The sequence below is a fragment of the Mytilus trossulus genome, chromosome 14 (genome assembly GCF_036588685.1).
Source record: "Mytilus trossulus isolate FHL-02 chromosome 14, PNRI_Mtr1.1.1.hap1, whole genome shotgun sequence".
Lineage (NCBI taxonomy): Eukaryota > Metazoa > Mollusca > Bivalvia > Mytilida > Mytilidae > Mytilus > Mytilus trossulus.
The window spans coordinates 24173695-24187248 of record NC_086386.1 but is presented as its reverse complement, the minus strand read 5'-3'; the positions used below and the strand labels follow the sequence as shown (position 1 = coordinate 24187248).

Below are 13554 nucleotides of genomic sequence, written 5' to 3'. Positions count from 1 at the left end.
TAGCTTGCATTACTTACTGTGTGCATTTCTCACTTCGGTATTATACTTTTTTTAATACAAGTTACATACTACGCATATGTACATATTTCATAGATCATAAAAAAGTGCTTGTTTTTAGTCTGGGACCTCGTCAACATGTGTCTTTTATGGGTTTTTTTTCATGTGAGGACCTTGTTATTTTAAGTGACGTAAACAACATAAACATTCTAAACTATACCGAAAAAAGAGCCGTGAGAATAATGACAACAGAGATGACGAAAATGATAATGACGTGCGTTTTACCTATATTTGTGTTTATACCTAAAAGATACCTAATGGTATTATATCAAGATATGTAAAAAGCACGTCATCATCATAATACTAATCTTTGTCGTCCTTTGTTTATCTCCTTTCCTTTTTTTCAGCATAGTTTAAGAATGAATATTTGTTTGTATTACATATAAAGGATGCTATCATTCAAGTTGTAATGTAATTTATATTGTATAACGGAGAAGGATTCATGCGTATGTTTTACTTGCTTCTGATCCTCTTAGCCGTGAACAAATGAAATATATAAAAAAGCCGTCGATTCTGCTTGTCCATCTATGATATTTTCGATAGGTCTCATTAGATAAAATAGGGAGTATTTAAAATAAAAGATGCAATGAAGAATGAATATTCTTTTTAATATTTAATCTGAAATCTGCCATCCAGCGAACAAAGTCCTCCCATGTTCGTTGGTCCAAATATCTCCTGAATGACCAAGTGTTAAATGGATTCGTAAAAAGACTATGTCGCCCTTCTTAGCAGAGAGTACTATGGTTTCCGTTGTTTGTACCTGTGTGCTCGTACTAGAACGATCAATAATACCAACTGCTACACCTTCAACTTCGGCGTTTTTGACAATTTCGTAGGCTCCAAAATCTCCTGAATGTAATCTTATGCTGAACGTGAACACATACACGCCGTCAGTTGGTACCGTGAAAACTCCAGAAGATGGATCGTAGCCACCATTGATGTTTGTTTTTACGACATCGAATTTTAATGTGTGACCATTTCCTGGACTTACATCAATTTTACTCATGTAGGCATAAAAGGCAGTAAATCGTTGCATTGGGACTTCGATAGGGACTATGCTATCACTAATGAGTCGCTTATCTAAAATTAAAAATTTATAGAATTAAAGCGAAAAATATAAAAAATCAAATCAAATGTATTGAAAAATAGTTTAAATATTAATTACTAGAAAGCAAAATTATAATTTTTAGTGCAACAGACACGTTGAATAAGCATAAAAAAGAGCAAACAATATTTTATCGAAGTGCACATGTTATACTCTAATTATTTAATTTTGGATGTAACGGTTTTTCTGTTTTGCTGACGTTATTTTTTATCAGCCAATAGACATAATTAAGTCATGTGACCGTGACATGTGGTGAAATGTGGTGCAAACTGTTAATTAAACCGCTACGCGCGTTATTCAGTGTGCACTAAATTTTTTATGTTATTTCTTCATAGCCAGAAAAAATATTACAGTCATTCCTTAATTAAACAGATACAAATTAAGGTAAACAAAACGCAATCTGAGGAATTTGCAAGGAATCTTAAAGGATCGAGACCGGGTACGTCGACAGGGCCAGCGTCGCCTGCTATGTATACATCACCTGTTGTAAATTAACATAGGGGAAACGAATATGCATGAGAAAAATGTTATCGAAAATTCAGCATGGCATAGGATAGAAAAAAAATATGATATGTGTTTTAGTATCGCTTACATTTTTTTCTCTCTCTTTTGTTATTATCGATTTTAACATCTTCATTTCCACTTGCACATTGAATGAACAACTTCGCTATTGATTCTTTTAAAGTAGCAATTTCCTTATCCTTGTCAAAATCCGATTTCTGGTTATTGGCTAGGTCGGTCTTTAACTGAATTATTTCTGCCTCCTGAAGTTGAATTCGTTCATTTTGTGTGCCTATAAGTAACTCCAAACGATGGATTCGGATTTCCAGATCTTCCAGTGAAGCGGCAGAATAACCGATAAACATAGACAAAATAATTAATTGAGACATACCACCATACATGTTGCTTATACTTTGAAGATTAATAGTCCGATGAAATCTAATTCTAAATAGATAAGACTTAGTCCTTGACTTGCAATGTTCGTTGATAACGATGTATGAAATTAAAATGTACAAACAATGAGGTTATCTAATTGTCACAATCTTCGTATGCCAAAAATATTTGAAACATAGACAATCACGTTAATCAAACATAAAACCAGATTTAAATTTGATAGAAGGAAAGTTTCGTGTCCATAACGATGAAACAGAAAACATCAACTCAACACCCAGCAGACTTCTAAAGGCTAATATACGATCATGGATAATTTATAAGTGAATATGCAGTCTCATTATGTTGCACATGTAAAAGGACGCAGCACTTAACCTCAAACATCATATTCAGTGACATGAAGTACAAGCAGATAACAAATATTTAGGGGGAGGGGTCGACGTTTAAAACATCTGTTAGAAAAGGGAAATATACTGTAAAAAAGGGAGACCAGTGTACTGAAAAGTAAAATCACAAAAAAAAATGAACTCCGAGAAAGTCAAAACGGCAAGTCCCTAATCAAATGGCAAAATCAAAAGCGCAAGCATACCAAACGAGTGGATAACAACTGTCATACTCCTGACTTTGAACAGGCATTTTCTTATGTAAAAAATAGTGGATTGAACCTGGTTTAATATCTAGCTAAACCTTTAATTTGTATAACAGTCGCATCAAATTCCATTATAGTGACAACGATGCATGAACAAAACAAACAGCCATAATAATTAAAAATGTCAACAAAACAACAGTCAATATAATTGTGTTTTAATCAATAAAAAAGATTGTGTAACAAATTAAAGAAGCACAAAATGGCTAATTTTCATGTAGCAGTAATAGCAAATAAAACTGTACAGCCAGAAGCAGATTCAAAATTGGCATCTCAAGATAGAAATTGTACAAAAAGATTAATGAAACAACAAATCAACTATGTGTTGATGCTCAAAATGATATTGTAAACGAAAATTAGGACTGTTCGAAGTCAATTTGAAAAAGAAAAACGTCAAAACAGAATAAATATCGCATTATAGATCTTCAGCAAATTCAATCATTCATTTCTAAGATTACCATACATTCCATATGACGTGAAAGTATTGATAAGATTGCATCAAATTGTATTGAAAGTAAGTATCCCCAGACACCCATTTAACTGAAATGAAATCGTATGCAATAGCCTGTATTCTTGCTGTTAAATGTTAAATGATGTTATTTTAAACATACAATGAACATTAATTCACGACTACAAACTTCTAAGAACAAGATAAATAGGTTCATGTGTATGTAAGATATTTGTGGTGCAGACATTTATATTAAGACGTTCCAATCAATAGTGTTGTCAAAGATGGTGAATGGATTGAAAAGATCCAACAAACACAAATATAATGCATCAGATGGGGTAGCAATTATTGTGTGACACCAAACTGGCAAAATTTATACATATCAGTACGTAATAAATATTGTTATATCTGCAGAAGGGCATTTAACACATAATCCGAACCACTATGGTCATCATTTAATTAAGCAATGAAAAGTTATATTATAGTTGAAGGATTCGAGCAGGCATATAAAGTTTATGTTTTGAGGTATATGCAGCTAATAGAAGATGGTGATATATCAGTATATGCTAAGATTCAGGAAAACGTACCTGTGTGAGGTCAATACGTAACAAAAATGGAATGCTCGAATCAAGAATGTAAGTGCTTACGTGAGAGCTTGCAACAACTTGTCAGTGACAATCCAAATATACTATCCAATAAAACCCGAGTAAAAAATTGTAAGGGCAGTAAGAAGACCAATTAGACTAAGGTTCAATGAGTCAAATCGATCGGAGGCTATACATCTTTTGGCACATGACATAAGAATCTGTAGTCATTTTTGCACAGCTGATGAAAAATGTAATGACACATTTAGTAGGGATAATGTTAGTATCATTTTAATACATACTGATTTGGACAAGCTAATGCTATTATATATAGCAGTCCTATTGAATAGACTTGCTACAAAAAGTGAGAAACTGGTAGGAAGTAATACAACAAACATTGCAGACTTAAATATGAATCTCAGAAGTAATTTCGATAGGGGTAAATTGACAGACATGCCCGGCCGAATGACAGACCCCACTACTTACTACTTATTCGCAACACATGGGCTAGCCCCAAGCAGACCTTACACCTCCGGCTGCTGATGAGACGCCTAGTATCATCTTGTCTCATCGCTTCACATTCCCGGCTGGCGTATTGTCGAGCATGCGGGTTCTTCCTTACATAGCAGGTTGTATTTGACTTGCTCGGCAGGAACTCCTAAATTCTAATTATACTGAGTGTTCCTCAAGGTCAAAAATATTTTGTAACTGATTTATTACATTAACAAATACTATTCATCTAAGATTCTGTCTGAATTTAGCCAGTATGATTTATCGACAATTTGCTTGGATAGTGATTTTTTTAAATTTTGGCTTGTAATAATCTACTTTTGATTTTTAATAACTCAAAAGTTTACACTAGCATGAATTTGTTTATTTTCCACTGCGTATCCTATATTTTTCTGTATAAATATGCGAAGAAGTGACATTGGTGGATTTTCTGCAAGATTTGTTAATTTTTTATTATTTTATATTTGATCATTTGTTGATGAAACTACAGAAATTACCTCAGGCTAATAATAGGGCATTAATAGGAACATTTTCATGTACCATATGTATATATTTGAATTGAAATATAGGAATAAGTAAACAATGATTTGTATTTTGTTTGTTTAGAAGAGTGCATAACTCTTAAGCCGAGATTTGATATATACGCAGCATCAAACGGACCAACGAAAGAAGATATGAAAACAGTTACAGTCGTTGTGTTATTTATTTCACACCTGTGTCTTTGCCTGAAAACAATCCATCTAGTTCTTAACATGTCCTATCCGAAGAGACCAGTATTGCATACCTGAAAACAAATTACAGTGCATTAGTAAATTGTAATCAAAGACATTTTACACTACAGACAAATGCAATTGAACTAGAAAAAAATGATTTTGAGGAATTTACTGCGAAGACATCAGAATGTTTAAAATAAAAAAAAAAAAGTTAATAAAATTGTTCAATTACTGTTGAAAGAAATTTAAAAAATGGCCCAACCTCTATGATTAAATGGTTGTTATTGTATGATTCCAAGCTTTATTCGTCGATTTATACTTGAAATGGAAAAAATGGCTTTAAAGCGACGAGTTTAAGTTTGGTAAATCTACGTTTAAATTAAGAGTACATTAAAAAACATAGATGTGAACGTTCAATGCTATATATTATTTACTTACTACTGGTAACTCGCAAATATAGTTTTCTGTCTCAGTACAAGCATCACCATCCCAGCCCCAAACGCCATTACTGTTTAGTTCTATTTCTACACAGCTAGGGCTACCACGCATGCCCACTTCATTTTCTAAAAAATAGAAATAAAAATAGAATTTATTTTAAAATTTTTAAGATGTTTGTAGTTGAACTATTCATATCATGTCCAAAAACTGATATTTTTGCAAAAATCTATCAACTCGATAGGATTATGAATTAGATATTGAGTTCTTAAGTATGTTAATTAGGCTTATAGCTGATTTGTTGAGACTTGTTACCTGTATATTGGAACATATGTTATGAACTTTTATGTTCTGATGACTACAGTTTACTAGAAAAAAGTTGTAAAAGTTGGTAGAATTGTTCTATCTATAATAAATCTGGTTTGCCTTCCCTTGTAAATTGAAAATGTACTTTATAACAAAATTTGCATATGATAGATATAGGAAGATGTGGTCACGGTGAGTGCCAATGAGACAACTTTCCATCCAAATAACAATTAAAAAAAAGGTAAACCATTATAGGTCAATGTACGGCCTTCAACACGGAGCCTTGGCTCACACCGAACAAAAAGCTATAAAGGGAGGCTCCAAAATTACTAGTGTAAAACCCTTCAAAAAGGAAAACCAACGGTCTAATCTGTATTAAAAAAAGAGAAAAGTGATAGTTTATAATGTCATGCCATTCCATTCATTGTATCTTTTACTAAATATCTGTTCAAGTTCGTATGTAATTGTCGTCATACTAACCTACTCCAAATGGTAGAGCGTTGAAATCAAAGTTTTTATTGTTTACTTTAAACATAAAGTTCCCGGAACTCCTTAAATCGTTGGCACCAGTCCAAACATCCCCATCGTTGTCACCTGGGTATAAATAAATGTAAATTATATGATTTAAAAATAAAAATAAATGCATTTTTCAACTTAACATGGTTGAAAAGAGTAGAACGTGCTGAAATTTGTTATATTGCGTGTGGTATATAACGTTTGTATGCTACAACCATCACGAAACAACTAGTTAAATCCAACCTTTCTTTTTTTTATGCCTTGCGGTTATGTTGTCATGTAGAGCACGTGACGTCAACCAAGTTGCATAATATCAGGAAATCAAAAATGGGTTCTGGAATGCCTAAGACAATCAAATTTATAAGAGGATTTATGAAAGGTATGGAAGTTAAATTATATAAAATTGATTTTGAAAAATAGTTTACTGAAAGTTTTATTAAAAAGAAAACGTAGACACACTTACCGATGCCAAATTTCCGTCTGAGGGCCTCAATCTCAGCTAGACTATCAGGTACCAAGAGATGAGCTCCACTAGTACTGGTACATACGGCCTGAAATTAAAAAGGAGTTCAATTCAACTTATTCAAAGCGTAACGGATTTTTTTATTTTACATCGCGGTACGGTCAATGGAAGATAGGACAAGAGCATATTGATGAACATATATTGTTACAATATTTGTTGATATTTGTGTAATGCAGTACATAAATTAGGCAGTTAGTTTTCTCGTTTGAATTGTTTTACATTGTCATTTCGGGGTCATGTGCATGTATAGCTGACTATGCGGTGTGGGCTTTGCTCATTGATGACGGCCGTACGGTGACCTATAGTTGTTAATTTCTGTATTATTTTGGTCTCTTGTGGAAGAGTTGTCTCATTGGCAATCATACCACATTTTCTTCTTTTTTTATATATATTTGTAGATTGTCGAAAACTGCCTTATTCATTTAATATATTTACCCTTAAGATTACAGATATAGTTAGAACATGCAAAAATATCGTTTAAATTTCATGATTAGAGTTTCAAATATGTGTTGAACGTTACATTCAACGACCTTTATTACATTATGGAGGCTATTTTGAAGTGGTCTCGGGGTGCGAGTTGTTGTCTCCGAGCACTCAAGCTTCCTCCACCAATAAAAACTGACCACCACTAAATAGCACAATGGTGCTCAAAAAGGCGTTTACTAACAACCTCAATCAATCAAAGTTTTGGTGTAGGGAGCCATCGCAACCTAAAGACAAACCATCAATCTTCGACATGGACAAGTGACCATTATTATGGAAAAGATTTGCGTGGACAAGCTATTGATCACCATAAAGGAACTATGAGGATTATTCGTTCATTGTTCCCTACTTTCAAATATAACCCCACCCGTACAAAGTTAACCAGAAAGAAATATCTTATACATCAGCAGAATGCCAACTCCTTGCATCATTTCTTCCACCAAAAAAGTAACAGTTCGGACTGATTCCTTGGTCATCTAGCTTCATATAACCAGCTGGACACGTTACTGCTGGACAACCTGCACTTGCGCCTGTAACTTAAGTAAAAAGCAAATGTCAATATACTCCGTTTTAAATTTCGCAGTTGCTATACTAGACACATACTAGATTCAGTTACAACAAGGTTAAAGATATTCAAATATAGTTATTGAGGACATAATCTATCCCTTTATTTCAATAAGAAGAGGAAGTTTTTTTCCATGAAATTCATGCTGCTTATGAACAATTGATTAAGAGGTGTTTTGTGGACAGGTGTTAGTCTTGTTGGCAACGGTGTAGTATATTATTCCACCGTTTATACATATAGATTAATCAATATTTGATTGGTTGAGGCTATCCCACGTGTCAGTGAACAAAACTTCATATTTCCCTCTGAGCATCAAATTCACCTCTGAACATCATATTCCCCTCTGTAAATCGGGACCTCGTCGTATGACGTTACTCGCGGTTAATGTACATACCGTTTGAAGGTGTTTGGTTTTAATTATGTAAGTAAAGTCATTACCGTGTTTAGATTATTTAAAGCGTTAAAATATAAAGACTAATAATCTAATTTTGATCCATACTGGTTATCAATGTTTATGCCGTGTTTAGTTATTTTACTTGTGACAAGCGGATAAAAAAACCAATGAATGCAAATTAATATCATATATTCAGATAATACGCAAAGCATGGGCAGTGGAATATTACATTAATTTCCCTTGGCTTCGAGAAATATGAAGATTTGTTCACCCTAAAAAATTCATATTTCCCTCGGACAAAACCCTCGTGAAAGATGAATCTTCTTGGGTGAACAAATCTTCATATCTCCCTCAGGCACGGGAAATCAAAGTAAAATATTGACTCTTACATTTGTATATTTCTTACCGTGTTGTTTTAAAGTGTTCCTATAGGCGGATACAAGGCCCGGGCCCTCCTTTTGTGGGAAATTTTTTGTTGATTATATAGGGAATCACTGACGCATGACTGCACCCCCTCCCATTTAGTTCAGTCATTCCCCCTTTCTTTACAAAAATTCTGGATCCGCCACTGGTCCCCTTTTTTGACAGTTATTTGATTCCAATCGGATTAAAATAGAGATCGAGTATGTATCAACGCGTCGCTTACAAAGATCTGAAACGATTCTACTTTCTGATTAAACAGCCTTTCGGAATCCTCAGGTTTTATCGTAATGAAACACACCCTTTAATTTGGAGGCAGACATTTCAGTTGTTGGTATAAAAGATATCCGAATAAAAGTTGGGTGGAGTGTAATCATATCATTAGTATTTACTTACGTGAAGTAGACATAAACAACGATGGTAAAATTGCCAGTAAAACCAAAAGTCCAAGAATACCTGATGAACCTAGATTAAACATAAATGTATAGATATAAAGTAAAATAACAAAAAAACATAACTCCTCTGAAAATTCTAAACGGAAAGTCCTTATAGAAATGGCAAAATCAAAAGCTAAAACACATTAAAAAAATGGATAACAAATGTCATATTCCTGACTAAGTACAGCATTTCCTTATATATAGAAAATGGTGCATTGAACCTGGTGTTTCGGTTCGCTAAACCTCTCACTTGTATGACAGTCTCATAAAATTTCATTAAAAAAAATATTTTTTACGGACGCCATCACGAGTTGGTTGACCGTTATGGAATAACCGTTTCACAAATGATATCGGATATGTTCCCGACGTCGTAACTACATTCTCCTTCCTTTTCATAAATGTGACCTACCGAATTAGACTATTTACCGGATTTGTTATCTCATAAGCAACACGACGGGTGCCACATGTGGAGCAGGATCTACTTACCCTTCCGGAGCACCTGATATCACCACTAGTTTTTGTTGGGGTATGTGTTGATTATTCTTTGGTTTTCTATGTTGTGTCATGTGTACTATTGTTTGTCTGTTTGTCCTTTTCATTTTTAGCCATGGCGTTGTCGGTTTATTTTCGATTTATGAGTTTGACTGTCCCTCTGGTATCTTTCGTCCCTCTTTCCCTCTAAAGTAAAGAAAGAGAGACTCCAAAAGCCATACTATCGTAGTCACAAAATGACCAATGACGTGTGTCTTAGTTTTAAAGGTTTACCTTCATCCGCAGTCTCTTCATTATCGTTCACCAGAAAGATTTGTTGGGTTGCTGGCGCTTGACCATCTAGGGTACGACCGCTTACAACAGAAGTCTTTAGAAGGAGTATACCTAGTAGTACTGACAGGAAAACCAAGCGAGGCTTTGAAAAGAAATAAAAACATATATTTTGTCGCATTCGGCAAACCTCGATAGACATATCGATCTATTAGCAATCTATCTATATGAAGAGTAGCGAAATCTGCGGAATATTGCCAATTGCCGTAAGTCATAAGCACGTAATTCTAGTAAATTCATTAATACACTGCGTTTAAAAAAAGCCCTTGAAAAATATTCAATGGTTACAGACTAACCGAGTTTCTAGTTATTGTGATGCATTTTTAGAAAATTATAGAACCAATGTTGGTGATCTTAAAATTTTCAGTAAGAACATATGATGTAATGAAAATAATAAAAATGTTCCAATGTTAAAAGAGACAACAGATATCAAATGGAACTTTCAAACTCATGAGACGAAAATAAACTGACAACACCATGGCGTAAAAAATTAAAACGACAAAATTTAAAGACAAATAACAGTATAAAAAACCTAGCATGGATACTAGACTGAAAAATACGAACCCCAAAGAAACCAGTCGATGATCTCAGGTGCTCCGGAAGGATGAAAATATACTGATCCACATATGTAACCGAGTTACAAAGTTTTTAATATAATATAAGTTAGATTCTCCGAAAAGCCTTTTTCACGATTACATGTACATAAAAATTATCTAGTATTGAAAACGTAACTGAGATACACCGCCATTGAACAGCAATAAGTAGTCGTCTCTTAAAGAAGGTAAATAAACAAAGTTCCTCGGACGCATTAAACATACGAAGTGTTATATCATTCTTCAGTTTTTCTGTTGCACAGACAAATATATCACGTTACTTAGAATATGCTCTTATTCTTCAAGTGCTCGTAGTCTTGACGTCATTGTTTAGATCATGCACCAAGCCACAAACCATTTAGCTTTTTAGGGGAGTCGTTTTTTTCGCATTCTCATTCTCATTTTCACATTTTTAACATGTTTTTGACTTTGAAGTTTTTTTTTACTAGATACAAATTTTGTTTTTATAACATTCTGAAACATTTTTTTTAAAATCAAGAGACATTACCGAGAAAAGATAAATGGTCACTGCTTAAATATGTATGAACTATTTTCGCACTGAAAATTTAGCTATAACAACAAATAGAAAAGTTAAAAAAAACTGACCCAGACAGCGCATTCATATAAAATATAATAAGAAAACCAACCTGGAAAGACGGATTCATTCTGCAACAGACGGATACTAAAAACTCATCGGGTGTCATCTTATTTTATACCTATACCTTCGGCGGGGACATGTAGCTATATATAGTCACATGTCTTCCGTTTTCTTAATTTATTATTATAAACTGACATACGTGTTACAGTAATTGAATTGCACCGAGTACCCAAATTTACATAACCAACAAAAATAGCTGTGGAAACGTCCTTGATACAATATTTTTTATTTTTTTATTTGACATTATACACGTGTTTCAACATGAGTAAATATATCCAAATATACACTAAACGTTCACAGTTTATGTCAACAGACATTTAGCATTCACAGGAAAAAGTAAATTTACGGAAACGTCGTCATGCGATGTTCTCAAAAAGTCTCCTTTGAAAAATTAGTAAATTGAATATGTTACAATTGTCCATTTTTCAAAAAATGAATAGTAAGCATGGCTCTAAATATTTGAAGTAAACAAAACATTTTTTACACAATTTTTAAGGATGTAAATTTAATCATGGATCAATTTGGGTACTCTTCATTACAGATTCCTGGATCGTTAACAGGTCGGTTTAAACCCATTTTCTATGATTCAATTTGAATTCAAATCTAGATTGGTGTAGAGTTAAGAAAGAAACATCTAGTACAAAATAAAGACTGAATGGAAACTGTTGTCTGGATCATAAAACAAGAGGCCCACCTGGCTGTAATTTCAGTTCCAGAAATTTGATTTATTTGTAGATATTGCTTTGCTGAACTATTTTGTGATTTACACTTTCTCATTTTCTTCAATAATTTTAAAGATAATACATGGTACAAAACTGTAAAATTTAAAAAATTAACTTTTTATTGACAGTAACTCAACAATAAGTTGATATTTTGGTCTGAAGATTACTTGACACTTTCACCATAGTCCGTTTTCCTCTAGTTGCTTTAGTTTTGGAGATGAAAGCCAAAAACTTCATTTGACCCATATGTTATATTTTTAGAAACTTCCGCCATATTTTTAAATTGATCAAAATAATCCCCGAATACAATCTATAAACTAAATACCATAAGGAACATTCAAACAAAGTTTTAAAGTATTTGGCAAAGTCGTTTACAGAGGAGAAGATTTTTTGAAAATTAATGGACTTTCACATAAAAATTAAAAAAGATGATTTAAGGGCAACTCATTTTGTTCTGGAAAGTAAGTAGATCTTACTTTACATGTTGTAAGTTATCACATTGTCCAGATAAAAAAAGCGACGTTGAGATTAAGTACAGCAATTCAAGCGTTGTCACTTTGTTTTGTAAGGTGCGTCTAGTTTGAATTGAGATAACACCAGTGGCGGATCCAGGAATTTTCATAAGTGGGGGCCCACTGACTGACCTGAGGGAGCCTGCTGCAGTCACGCTTCAGTGATTCCCTATATAAGCAACCAATTTTTTTCCCAAAAAAGGGGGGGGGGGTCGGGCCTCCTGCCCCCACTAAATCAACATCTGAACACCATACAATAATAATTGTTTGCATATCTACAATACATGAATGTAATTGGTTTGTTAACATTTATAAACTTTGTGCACGCGTCGATAGACCATGTTGTCGAAACTTCTTTCGTACTTCAAGCAAACACTGTGTCAGATTCACTGTGAAACAATGAATCCTGCAGTTACAAGAAAGTTAAAATTAGAAAAAAATTAAAACATATATTAGTTTGAAATTATTTGGATTAACATTTTATTAGCGGAAATTGATGAGTAAACTGGGCTCCTTATCTATAAGAACTGTATGTAAAATAAATGAGTGAGTAACATTTATATGTTTATCTATAATTATTCAAAAATATTTTAAAAATAACCGATTTTAATCCAATCAAATTATCAACGCTCCATACTGATGAAGGAATTTATTAAGACTTTAAATGGTATATTTATGCTCGGTGTATATTTATTCGAGAACTTCCCTTTTCCAAAAATATATTGCTCAAATTTATTTGTCATTGACTGATGATCTTGAAAAGTTGACCAATTTGCAAGTACGACTTATATGTATATCAATCTGTAGTCATGTACTATTTTTAAGGAAATAATTTTACAAGTTTTGTTGAATTACCCCGGAGATATTTCGATCTGGATTAATTAGAACATACTGACATACATCAAAGGATCGTGATATTTTAAAATGAATAGAAAATCCAAAGAAAAATGCGTTAAGTTTCTGCAGATTTGGAATTAATTGTATTATCTTGGTGAAATAAGCGGAATTTTACACCAGTGTTAGTTTAAACATATTTTATTTGCAAAAGTAGCAAAAGGGATGACGATCGACTTTAGGTATAGTTAAACAAATTGAATGGGAAATGTTCAGAAATGACAATTTCGTTGAACCCTAGTCAAACATTGGAGTTCAAACCAACCTTATTAAGTTAGCAGTCATTCGCATTTTATTATCTTTTCCGTATTGGTGGTGCA

General features: G+C 33.3%; 2 protein-coding genes across 2 annotated transcripts; both read right to left on the bottom strand.

Annotated features, from left to right (window-relative positions):
- Nucleotides 1-670: 670 nt before the first annotated feature.
- LOC134697604 (uncharacterized) lies at nucleotides 671-2073 on the bottom strand. Its single transcript, XM_063559888.1, has 2 exons — nucleotides 1755-2073; nucleotides 671-1137 (listed from the first exon to the last, which is right to left on the bottom strand). The coding sequence occupies exons 1-2, from the start codon at nucleotides 2062-2064 to the stop codon at nucleotides 671-673; spliced, it is 777 nt and encodes a 258-aa protein (XP_063415958.1). The 5' UTR covers nucleotides 2065-2073.
- Nucleotides 2074-4890: 2817 nt separating this feature from the next.
- Nucleotides 4891-9057, bottom strand: LOC134698143 (snaclec 6-like). Its single transcript, XM_063560441.1, has 6 exons — nucleotides 8993-9057; nucleotides 7620-7753; nucleotides 6675-6762; nucleotides 6176-6289; nucleotides 5393-5517; nucleotides 4891-5025 (listed from the first exon to the last, which is right to left on the bottom strand). The coding sequence occupies exons 1-6, from the start codon at nucleotides 9003-9005 to the stop codon at nucleotides 4999-5001; spliced, it is 501 nt and encodes a 166-aa protein (XP_063416511.1). The 5' UTR covers nucleotides 9006-9057; the 3' UTR covers nucleotides 4891-4998.
- Between the last annotated feature and the right edge of the window lie 4497 nt (nucleotides 9058-13554).